The 12,646-nt window shown below is 42.4% G+C and overlaps 1 protein-coding gene across 3 annotated transcripts in view; it reads left to right on the top strand.

The window, feature by feature from the left end:
• Positions 1–12,646, top strand: part of KIAA1549L (KIAA1549 like) — a 137,311-nt gene that overhangs the window by 90,942 nt on the left and 33,723 nt on the right. For all 3 annotated transcript variants that reach the window (XR_008748853.1, XM_055814657.1, XM_055814656.1), the window contains 2 exons: positions 8,279–8,457; positions 9,938–10,155. Coding sequence is in view for 2 of the 3 variants with exons in the window: in XM_055814657.1 (XP_055670632.1) it covers positions 8,279–8,457; positions 9,938–10,155 (397 nt within the window). In the remaining variant the exon portion in view is untranslated. The remainder of the gene's footprint in view (positions 1–8,278; positions 8,458–9,937; positions 10,156–12,646) is intronic.

The raw sequence follows: 12,646 nt of genomic DNA, 5'->3' as shown, positions 1-12,646 counted from the left end.
CTATTACCAGAATTACAGAGCTGTCCCCACATTTATTCTTATACACATGTGCAGATGTGTTTTTGACTTTTGAGTTTTGCAATCCCAAATGCCTATTGAAATTGAAATAAAAAAAATCTAATCAAGGCACACATTACTTTTCATCACGGAGCTTACGCTTTGTTCCCCAGTGCTATGATTACAAACACTACTGTGATCACTGATATTTTGTTCTTTTCAAAGGGTTTTGCCTTTATCCAGTGTGATTAGCATCAGTAGAATGTTGGCTGGTTTTCATTCCAGTTTAAGAAAGAAGCTGCTTCTCCTGGTTGTTTGCCTGAACCTCCTCCAGCTCCCCCAGCCTGGTTGTAGGCTGACACATCTCATGCGCATGACAGCAAAAGCAGCCACATATTTTCTTCTCTGAAAATCAGCATCTTAAAACTGGAATGAATCCCTTGATGGTCACATGTTTGATTTGGGGACTCCAAGTTAGAATGGCTCATTAGTTGCCATAGTTACAGACCAATTTTAGATTCTATTTCTTGCTGACATTTAGTTGCACGGAAAATGACAGCACTGGATGTTACCTCAGTACGTAAACTCTATATGGCTTGTATCAAAATTGACTCCAAATGGAGTGTGTCAGGGCTGCGAATGAACAATGTGCAACCAGCATGGACTGACAGGCTTGGCTTGAGGACCTGATCTTTTGGAGGATCAGGAGAAGTCTTCAGCTGAGCCTTATTTCTATAGAAAACACCAATAAAATACCTACTTATCTTACCAATCTTTATCGTTCTTTAACATAATTATGTTTTTTCCTTTTATTTTCTAACAGAAAACACTTGTTAGTATTTTAATAGAAAATTTCTTTCTAAAAGTTGATAAGTTCTGCTTTCGTTTACTTTAGGCACCTGAAAAAAAAACCACAAAAAAACCCAACCTTTTTTTAAACGTGCCCAACTGCACCTGTTTATAGAGGACTGTGAGATGGATGAATCAGCCAGCAGAGGTAGTAGCAATTTCCGAGATGGGTTTGTAAGAGAGTGAGGAAGAGAACGACAGGATATTAGCACTTCCACCTGCTGTTCTATCAGGCCAAGCATCATTTGGGGAGAAGAAAATGGCTGAATGCACTCGTACTTAAAGAACTTTAGCAGCCTACAGTAAAAGCTTTCCTTTCACCAGCTCCTCCGAAATGAAGCCAGTGAAAGTTATGTGGGTTGGTTTTTCCACCTTTAAGTGCTTGCTCTTGCAGCCTTCTCGTTAGCATGTTTGGGAGGGTGTGATTACTTGTTTGTTTTAAGAAAGACAAGAGCTTTAGTTTGCCAGCAGTTCTTAATGAAGCATGTGACTCATTGTCCTTTGGCCTGAGAACTTGAATAGTTGAGCCCAGGCTTGTACTTGAACCTGATCATCACAAAAGAACACGCAGCACAGGTGGAGATGCACAAGCATCTTTCTCAAAGAGTCAAACTTCCTTTTCTCCTTCTAGGAATCCCAACTGGAACACTACTTCTCATCTTCCAAGCATTTGGACATTGTCTTTAAAAATAGCTGTAACTTTTTAGAAGTCCTTCAGTGAAGGGCCTCACTCCTTTTCAAAATATCCATCTTTAAGACTCTAGTTATCTCTGTCCAGGCAAAAGCTGTCATATAAATTTTTAATTCTCTTTTCCTTCTATTTTTTTTGTAGGGATATCTGAAAGTCAGGTGCCTGCAGGAAAAAGTACTGGAGAGGAAAACTTGGCTGTATTATTGGCTTAGCTAAAATCAAAGGGATTTTTGGATGTAACTCAGCCCAACTATGACACGCTGCTGCCTTTATTCTACAGAAGTGCAGACCACCGGTTTTCACAGGCTGATGTGACAGCCTAGCATCAGAGCCAGCTTTTCTGAATTTCTGAGCAGTTGTCGTAGAGACTCAAATTAAACCGAATATGGCAACAGCAACTGAATCCAGTAGCAGCGATGCAGCAGTCTGCTTTGACAGTTAGCTAGAGGATCTGGTGTAACTGAGCAAACATCCTGCACCTGCTTTTTCTGTGCTGGGTGGGGTGAAACTCAAGTTAGGCTGGGAAGGGGCTTCATCTTGCCAAAGTTTGGTCCTTTAAAATTGGCTTCCTAATCTAACCTAACCGGGTAGGCTCTCTAGTGACTTCAGAGGGTCACAGCTCACTGGGACAGTCCTCTCTGCTCTGGAGGTACGTGCCTCTCTCTTTCCAGTAAGGAAGGAGCCCAGACAACTGCGTTGGAGCACATGTGCACATCTGCAGCGAGATGATTACCTTTCATGATGCCTGTGTCTGAAAGGCTGAGAAATCAGAGTGCTAGGAAGAGTTCACGGTGTAGGGAGAGGACTCTGTTCTTTTCAATATTCATTGCCTCATCCTGAAGTATTAGCTTCATTTGCCCCGGAAGGTGTTAGTGGGGATCTTGATCTAACTCTTTACCCCCTCACAGTAAACTCTTAGGCTTTTCTGGGGTAATTTCCTGACATGTAACCATGAGGGGATTATAAAGAAGAATGAACAAAATCCACTTGTTCAGCTGAAATCAGACTTATTGGCACCAGCCAATATTCAATTCTTTCTGAGCCTCCCAGATGCTTTACATGTTGATTCTTTTTTTTTTTCTCTCCAAAGATTTCAGCTTGTGCGACATAGCCTAATGTTTTCACACACTGCTTCCATTTCTTCCACTGTCTTGTGTGTGTGTTTTAAATATAGAGAGTACAGTGACCCTGTTAGCATCCTGCTGGTGACTGTTCTTTCAGCTGTAGCCACTGCCATTTCTTGCTGTTTTCGCCACTTGGTTTTGGTTTGCAAGAGGCAGCCGGGTGTTGTAACCTATTCTGTGAACTTCTGAGCTGCTTCACGCTCCTACAACAGCAAAAGATGCCGGTGCTCCACTGCCTCTTTCCCCAGAGAGAGAGAGAGAGAGAGAGAGGGAGAACAGCAGCAGCTCCAAGCTGTTCATGCCACGTGAGTGGGGCCACCCAGGTGCTGTATTCACAGGCATGGTAGGACTTGCATAAAGTCAGTGGAAAATACTTGGTTTGGCCTCTCTTAAGTCAGCATGGCTAACGCAGCTTGCTTCCCCTCCACGCCCACCCCCCTCCGAGCCCACCCCCCTCCAAGCCAGTCTTTTATTGCTTTTCTCATGGCAAGAAAACACCTTATTCTCTGTTGCTAAGGTGGCCGTTGCAGCAGATCTCTGAAGCAGCCAGGATCTGCAGGTGGTTGTGCAATTAAGTATTTCTTAATTCACATCTGCCTTTCCCTCCGGATGAGCTTTACTCTGCCACTAATTGAGTCTGACAAGTTTTCATCCAAGCAACGATGCAAAGAGCGTGTAGATGTTCATGCCATCAGATCCAGTGGCAGTCTGGATGGTTGTGACTTTTCACTAACGTCAGCATTGAAGATGACATATGTACAATTTCTGCAAAGCTTTTTAAAACTCATAGAGTTTTATTAAAGAAGTGGCTTTTGTTGAAGGTTCTCATGCCTTCCCTATCTTCTTTGTGTAGTTGTCATCCTTGTCAGGTAAATAATTTTTTTAAATTATTGAACATGCCTAGGATGGTATTACAGAAGTGCCAGCCGAGAAAAGGGGGCTGTGATGGAGTCTCTACAAACATTATGAAATACACAGGCTCCTTTTGAAAGACCTTGGTATTTGAATTGATGAGGCAGGTGTGGTTGGAGGAGAAGACATAACCACAGAGAGAGATATCCTTGCTTCTGCTTATAAGGACTTACATATATAAAAATAATCTATATAAATATCTAAAAATAGCCTTATATAAAAAAATCTATATAAAATTTCACTATAAAAAGTGAACGAAACAAGCAACTAATAGACGAGTAGACACCCCATGTATAAGGTTGTATAAAACCCCTGCATATATATGCATAAATACCAGTTTAGAGATCTCAAGCAACCTGCTCTGGTAGCTCCTATATCGGGCTCTCAGGCACACCCAGGACTGCAACAGCTCAGACGCATGGCCTGGCATTGTGTATGAGAAAATAACATCCAGGAGGAGGTGTGAGCAGCTGTCTGCTTCTCTGAAGGTATAATACTTGTGCTATTCATGAATTTAAAAATTAAATTGCGGTCTCACAGCTGGGTGTAGTTTGGAAAGGGTGTGTGTGCGCGCACAAGTATGTTCTCTGTTACACTGCAGTTCTTACAGAGAGGTATTTCAGTCTTGAATAGGTTCAGATACTGATGTTGGGAAACTTGTATTTTTTTTTTTAGGCTCATAAACTCCTTCAGGAGCATGCGCTTCGTTAGTGATGTAAGAGCTCTTGTTCACACCTTCCTGGAGATAATCAGCTAACAAAGGGAGTGATTTAGATTACGTAAAAAATTTCTGATTTTTTTTCTATATAGAAACATTTTCTCTAAAATGAAAATTATTTCCTAATTATTAATTCACATTCAGGAGCTAGGATTTCTGTTTGAAATACTGATAGGCAGGCTCTTTCCTAAGGAGATCATCCTTTAGATCTGTGGTATAGTTTGCTCTTTGACAAACTATAGGTATATACTATAGGTATGGTTACAATGTTTGCATTCCCTTCATACAGAATAAATCTGAAAATTTGTATTGTTCCCTTGAATGACCTGAGAAAAGGCAGAGCACGTCTACCTGTGCTTCTCAGGTTTTGGCTTTGTTTTTCTCCATTGATATCGTTCTTTTTCTGAGGACTTCCAGAATAGACCAAATGGTTGCCTCTGTGTGGGACAGCACGTATCTTTCCTTCAAGTATTTTGCTGTAAGGTTACCTGATCCACAGGTACTTTAAATTTCCTTATTCTGTGTTTACAGATAAGTATTTCAGCTGTTTTTTTCCCCTCTTCCAACACTTTTTGACTGGGCACAGGGGAGGAGAGACAAGGTGGAGGGAAAGAGAGAGAAGTCGTCTTGTGTGTGCTTTGTAGTGAAACCTTAGGCTGACAAAAGTAGAACTTCTATTTTTTTGAATATAAATTATTAACTAGATAATAATAGAATATTCCACCAGTGGCATGAGTGGGCAGCACCACCTGCTGGCATCGCCGGCTGGAAATAGAGCAGAGCTGCACAGAACTGGGAGGCTAGCATCCCTGAAGCAGCTGCAGTCCTGCAAATCTTGTATGCTAACAGCTGCAGTGATGTGGAGATAAAGCTTCAGCGCTGGTCCTGCTCTTGAAAAACCCAGTGCCACGCTGATCTTCAGTGCAATTGGCACTCAACCTGAATAAATGATTGCTTTGGATAGATCTTCATGTACTTCAGTCACAGGAAGATTAGGAAGAGTAATTCAATCTCAATGGATCATGTGTCATGTGGCATAAGATATCTTGCACAAGACATTTCAGAGATGGAAAATCACTGTTAAGGAGGTGATTAAGTTGGGGTTTTGCCCATTTCTGCTGCTGATCTTCTAAGTCTCACCATGTGTGCACGCAGACAGTGCAAGCAAGACTAGAACAAGGAATCCATAGTAGCGTTGGTATGCATCTGCTTAAAAACACAGATTAAAAGCATTGCTTTAAATCTGTGCTCCTACTTCTATTAAGCAAGTGTCTTATTGTGAGTGACTATAAAGAATATCAGGGCGATTTTCTGAAGTTTCCTGCACCCATCAGTCGCTCACCCAGCTGAGGTGTTCAGATGGCGAACTGGCCCAGGGCAGGGTGACACACCAGAAACAAACCCTTCAGGACTCCCAATTTTCTCTCAGCTCCCTTTGATTTGTTTTTTAAAGTTTAGAGGTGGCTATGGTTCAAATGTGTTATAAGTGCTTGCTGTAAAATCTCTCGGAAAGAGATGGGTGGGAACAAATACTAAAATTCCCATAGTACTTGCTCATGGTTCACTGCCAACACAAACTATAGTAGTGTGCCAGTAACTGCAGATCGCAGACTATCCACCGCTCATTGGTGAAAAAAGGGCAATGGAAAAAAACCCTACTTTTATATTATAAATGCCAGTTAATGGACACATGTGAAGCTAAGATGGAATAGACTTCCAATTTTTAATCCCATTTAGCTAATATTTCCATGCTGATAGCACTGCAGCGGATGCAGATGTGCTCACCGATGAGCAGACGCCGAGGGTGCTCTTTGGTGTTAGCACACCACATCAGAAGTAGCTGTCACCTGTGATTCCTGATTCTCTTTGACCTTAATTTTTCTTTGAACCAGAGGAATTCGGTTTAATTAAAGAAAACTCTCCGTTTCTGTTCCTGAAATGAGGCCTGGGCAGACCCAGGTGTCTCTGGCTGGTGGTGCTGCCTGTGGGTGCCTTCGGATCGCTGCTGTGGTCTCAGCAGGCACAGTCTTTCTGGAACACTGGGGTGGGAATGGAGCTGCACCTCTTGGTGCATTCTGCTTCGAGTAGGGTATGCAGAGGATGTTTGGAAAGAATCATGTTTTGCAAGTCGATGCTTAGCCAGAGTTTTTGGGCACACTTGGCTCAGGCAAGTGCTGAGACAGGCGGCCAAGGTGAAGGGATTCCACAACTTCTTGGAACTTTCTGGTACCTGGAGCACTGGTGAGATACTATCCAGGCTCACCTGAGCCGTAATCATTGTGAGAGACCATCTTTGGTGAAAAATACAACTCAGACAAACTTTTTTTCTCTTGGACATAGTTGTGTTGCAATGGAGGTACCTTGTAAGGGCAGTGTGGAATTTTCAGCAGTGAGTTACAGACAGGAGCCACCTTCCAGAACTGCATCTGGTGACTTATGTGAGAACTGAACCCATTCAAAATGTCCCCAGGGCAGAAGGTCCATGCTTCGCTTTTATACTCATTGCAATGTAAATGCCTTGCTGTTCAAGGGCAGTCTGTGACAGGCAAGGATCTCTTCATTCATCTGATTTGGCTGGTGTCCTGGTCGTCGGTGGGACTTTGTTTCAGGGAGCCAGGCTTGTGATGCACTCGCTCTGGTGAGCTTACCGAGTCAGTGTTTGAACAACCCCAGGAGCGATCAGGGGGTTTTAGACCCACTAAAGACTCTATCGCATTTGGACAGTTCTGTGGAGCCAAAGGGACAGTATTTAATGACAGTGATTTAACCCAAGTCAAAAGCTCAGGCAGTGTCAACTCCAGCCCACACTAAGTACAAACCAAAAGATAATGAGCTTACTCAGTGGGTTCATATTTTATGTTACCACTGTCAAATATTTTCTTGCCGAAATCATTGGCTAAACTGTTCAATATATACAAGTCCATTGTAATTTGTGCCATGATTAAATATTAAATCAGTGTTTATTTTCAGAGGAAATAAATTTAGAGCAGACCTCTTTGTTCTTCAGCAAAGGATCTCTGCTCCTGTCAGTTAGGAGATGGAGCAAACATTCTTCCCTTTAATAACATAATTATTCAAAAATGTTTGCAAGGATCTCTTTGTAGAATTTGTGCTCACACTTTAGAGTCACTCTTTTATTCCAAAATGAGGTTAAAGGGTTTAAGATTCAACAGCTGGCAAGGTGATGCAGGTTTGCAAACAACATGGGGAGGAGAAAGGGCCTAACTGCGTTGAAAGAGCTGCCCATTTATGTAGAAATCTAAAACTAAAATATATCACCATGCCATTTAATTTTAAGGATTTTTCAGCATTTTTTTCAGAATTTTTCTCCTGCCTTTTAAGAAATGGTAGCAGTTTAACTTTACAGCCACCTGCAGTCCTGCTTAGGAAAGCAAAATAAATCCCCCAAAACCACCAACATAAACTTGGACACCATCAGTTTTTTATGTATGTTTTTAACATACAACAGTAATGCTTTCATTATAACGGATGGCATTTTTAACATTAATAACCTCTGCTAAAATCAGTAGGTTTGTTTTTCAAATTTTGAGAATGCCCATGCTCTTGCAGTATAAAACACAAAAAAAGCTGCACTCTTGGGTTAGTTCAGGTATGACTGCTGATGCCTTGGCATGTGTGTGTTTCCATGTCAAACCTAGCAAAAAAGATGTACTTTGGCTGTCATTGTCATTTTCATACAATTTTCTGCATCATTCTTTTTCTCCTTTTTTTCCACCTTATTGGCACAGGTTGGAAATCCACCTTTTTTGGGGTTGTGCCAGATAATCCTTGGAATACATAATGTTGTCTATAATCTAATGGGATCTTTTTCCAGTGTAAAGGTCTCCCAGGTCTGCTCCTTGGGTGTACTGAGCACATTATTAATCTAATGTTCACTAATGTTAATCTATACGCTTGCTGTATTTCACCTTGACCATGCAGTAAAATATCTGCATCTTTATGCTGAGTAAGTTTGATGTGCTTTAGTGCCCGTAAGCGATGAAGAGGAAGGAGGCATTCTCTTTGATAATATTGCCAAATCTGCCATTGACCCCTTTGACACCTCTTCGGGATCCGTACAGCTGATAGCTATCAAACCCGTGGCACTACCTGCTGTTCATGCTGCATCAGATCGGAGCCAGGAATCTGCCATCGTTAATGGAGAGGTAAGGACTGTCTGCTAACGCCTCTAGCTGTTTCCTTGGCTACATCCACAGGTGGAACACTCTTAAGCCTGTTAGAGTTGAGGACTGGTAGAAGCTTTTTTTCTGTATTCCTACCTTCCTGATATCCTTCTATTATATTTATTTTAATAAAACGAGTAACGAAGGCAGAGAGTGGAATAAAATCCTTGTCTGCATGAATTCTGTCTCTGAGCCACATAAATGTATATAGATCATCTGGGTGCCAATCTGATCTTTGTATACTGAGGAATAAATCTCATTCGGAGCAGGAAGGGGTGCAGTAGGACCATGGCTTTGCACAGCCTGCACGCAGAGGCTGCAGTTATTTCCTGGGAACAAGGTGGCACGGCACAAGCATCTGATCCAGGTGCTGGTCAAAGCCCACGCAGTAGTGTACCTGCATGATTATTCATGTTTTGATGTAGATTTAATCAAGACCGCTACATTTACAAAGGACTGAGGCTTTTATATACTTGTTAAACATGATGGGGACAAGCCGGGGAGGTGTCTTGTTTGCAAACTCACGCTGCAACAGTCATTTAAAGATCAGCCAGAATCTCTCTGATGCTGTTTAAGAGCCACGGGGAGGGCTGCTGCTAGGGACATGGTAAAACACAATGTCTTCAGGCTTCCAGTGTGGGCCTGGATTAGAGCAATCTGTCATGCTCCATTTAGTGCTTGCATTTTAAGCCCTGATGTGCCACGTAGTTTCCAGACTCGGAGGAATGCTTATTTAGGTTTCAGCATCGATTTTCTGTAAGCCAACGGAATGGCACTCCTGGTGCTGTGTGCTGTCTTGTATGTACGTTTCTTGAAATTTGTGAGAAGACTGTAAAGTTTGTCTCCAGAAGCACAAAGCCCAAGTAAGTTGCTCATTTCCATGTAACTGACAACCTGAAGCAGGAGAGAAAGCTGACCGGTACCAAGTCAGACCAAACACCCTTTTATTTAAGGATTCAGTCTCTGACAGGGGCCCATAAAAGATTTGTAAGGAAGCATATAAATAAAAGGAACATATGATGACATTTCACTGGAATTTTTTCCCCAGCCATCAGTGATGACTAATTTCAGTTTTTTGTGTGGTCAGGGGTGATGTCTCTCTACTTATGAGACCCTAGAAGAGTTTTCATCAGTGAGTTCTCCCCATGGTACCCAAAAGCCAGCATGGCGTTGGGTCATGGCAGTTGGCTAACATCATCGATGTTTTTCTTCCGTGGGTGTATCTGAGTCACTGTTGTAATGGTACATAGTTTTTAGGCTAAAATTATTTAACCATCTGTCAAGCCATAAAAATGCAGCGACTCTGTTCACTTGCAGTTCCTCGCTGCTTACAGATGGCATGGTGTGGTACAAAAAATGCGCTCTGTAAAATGACACATACACCGCATCAAACACGCTCTGACAATATCGTTTGGAAGTAGCCAGTCTGGCACCATCCTTTAAATGTCTTTTTGCCTTTTAGGTAAACAAGGCTTTGAAGCAGAAGTCTGATATAGAGCACTACCGCAACAAGCTGCGCTTGAAAGCCAAGAGGAAGGGGTACTATGATTTCCCACAGGCTGATAACAACAAGGGGCTGACAGAGAGAAAAAGGATGTACGAAAAAAACCAGAAAGAACTTGACCACATTTTGGATCCAGATGCAGATATCTCATCTCCGTTTGCTGAGCCTAAGAACAGGTGAGAATTTTTTATGTGCAGTTCTTCATCTGGGAGGAAAGTTTATGTCCAGGGGTTGTAGGGAATCAAAGGGGCCATTCTTAATGAGCCAACTGCTTGTTGCATGGTCAGCTGGCCCCTCCTACTTTATCAAGAAAATTCATATAACCTGTGATGATTTATGAAAGGTTGTCATCTGGTAAAACTGCAATGTGGTTAAAAAGAAAGTAATGGAAAGACAAAATAGTAAGGAGACTGTTGCAAATAGGGAACAGTTGCAAGACCTTGCGAGTCATTTTCCAAGTACGGTAAATATCAAAAGCATTACTACCACTTTTTCTAATACTGAGGGCGGGCTTAAGCCAGGAAGCTAGCATCTGCATTGGTTCTTTTCCAAAGTTCAGTGGTGGTATTATTTTGTCGTTATTTTTATCTGAATATAACCATTGCAGTAAGCACAAGGTAACCCAAGCAGTACATTGTCCCCGTGGCTCAGTAAGTCCTGCAGGGACAGTACCTGTAAGATTGTGTACGTACCCATTTCTGGTGATCTTCCTGTATCTCTAGCAGTGGAATTCATAATTTGCTCATCTGTGGCATGAAGCTGGCATATTGTGTAACAGTACCAATGTTTGATTAACACTTCAGTGTCTCTTGAGGATGGCACATCAGTAGTATTAATCTCCCTGTTTTAGAAATGAGGGGGGAGTGCACATGCTGATTCTGCCTGAGCCTGCTGTGGGTGGGTGGGTCCCCTGCTCTGTCGCTCTCTGAAAGACAAGTTGACACATTGAAAAGGGGAGATCACACCAGTCTTTACCCCAGGAATGGCACAGTATGCAGGTTCCTCTTCCTTTAGGGGTGGCAGAGGTGTGAAGGATTATAAGAGTGTACGTTTGCCATTGCACCTTGCACCATGAGAGCTCTGGTTCTTACTGTAATCAGGGTCCAGCAAGCAGTTGATCCAGGAGAGGAAAAGCGATACTGGAGTACATAGCCTCTGGAAATGGCCCTCATGCCTGGAGTTGCAATCTTGTGTATCCCATCTCCTGAGAAGTTCAGACCTAAGTTTTCCTATGAGCATAAATCACATCTGCAACCAAAGCATTGGTGGTGATGCAGTCTGCACACAGTGCAACTGCAGCAACTACCTGTAGAGAAATGAAGCTGGGTTAATTATCACTGATAATATACAGCTGTGGGTTGGCTGATGTAGATAAGGTGCAGCTGTGGCTGGTTCTGTTAAGAGGTCGGGCAGTCAACGAAGAGAGAGAGCAGCCAAGGAAGAGAGAGGAGGAAGAAGCAGAGAGCGAGCAAGCAAGCATGTGCCCTGGGTGAGGAGAGACTAGGATAAGGCAGCAGAGGGACTGGCTTGAAGAGTATGATGGTATGTGATGGCAAAAGACCTTGTTGCAGCTGGCTAGTTTGGAGAGTGCTGTGACGATTACCCTTGGGGCACAGGGATGAAAAACACTGTAATGGGGAATACAAAAGCAGTGTTGGCTCAGAATATGGGCAAAAGCTGTGATCAGATGAACTTCTTCAGGCCTGGAGTTAAATGCCGGAGGGATAGTACCCTTGGTGGGCCATTTCCGAGGGTTGCACAGGTCAATGAAGAAAAAAGATGCCAACCTAATTATATGTTATGTCCTTGCTGGAGAGTTTGGGGCATCGTTTCCTTGTGCAGCTTTCCAGTGAGGGAGGAATAAACTGCTCCGAGTGCACTGAAAAGGTAAGATACAGAACCCTCAGCACACAGGAGTCCTGCTCTGTCTGCACGAGTTGTCCAGAACATATAGATGGAACAGTAGAAACATTGCTATGACTGTGCTGTACGTATAGTGAGGGACTTTGGGTGTTTATCATATGTCACATGCCACGTAGGAAATGTTTAAAACATTACACATGAAGCTTTAATGATAGCCATCTGCTTTCTGTTAAATATACTGATGTTTGCTTGTTCATGTGCCGATGTGCTGAAAGGTCCTGGAATACATTTTTTTCTGTGTGTTTTCTAATGTGTTGTGTAAACCTGCCATAGTCTATTTGAGATAGTGATCACTGGCATGATATAAACTGCTTGAAGGCAGGTATGCTGCTGTGGAGGAATGATGTCGTTGTGTAGCTAAACCGTAAAAGGCTGACTGTCGGATTTACTGGTTAAATATATAGTCTATATCCCTACATAGGAAGGGAGAAGAACCATTTCTGACACAGATTTTGTAAAGGCACAAAGCATTTAATGAACTTTGCAGATGTTTGCAAACAAACCAATTCCAAAGTCTTTGCTAAAATTTCCATATGAGGACCAGGAACTGAACTTGGTATGCTGCAACACACTACAGCATTATTGTCTCCATTTTTCTAACTAACAATAAGGTGGCTAAAACGGCATACTGCTAGAGGAAAACCTGGAATAATATTGCAAGGTCATGTGGGTTTTGGTTATTGATGAATGAATCGATACAGTTGTATTTCTGTAATGAAATAAAATTGCTTTTAAAGCAATCTA

This window comes from Falco peregrinus, chromosome 9 (assembly GCF_023634155.1).
Source record: "Falco peregrinus isolate bFalPer1 chromosome 9, bFalPer1.pri, whole genome shotgun sequence".
In the NCBI taxonomy this organism is placed as follows: Eukaryota; Metazoa; Chordata; class Aves; order Falconiformes; family Falconidae; genus Falco; species Falco peregrinus.
The sequence above is the reverse complement of the archived record's forward strand: the minus strand, read 5'-3'. Positions and strand labels throughout refer to the sequence as shown.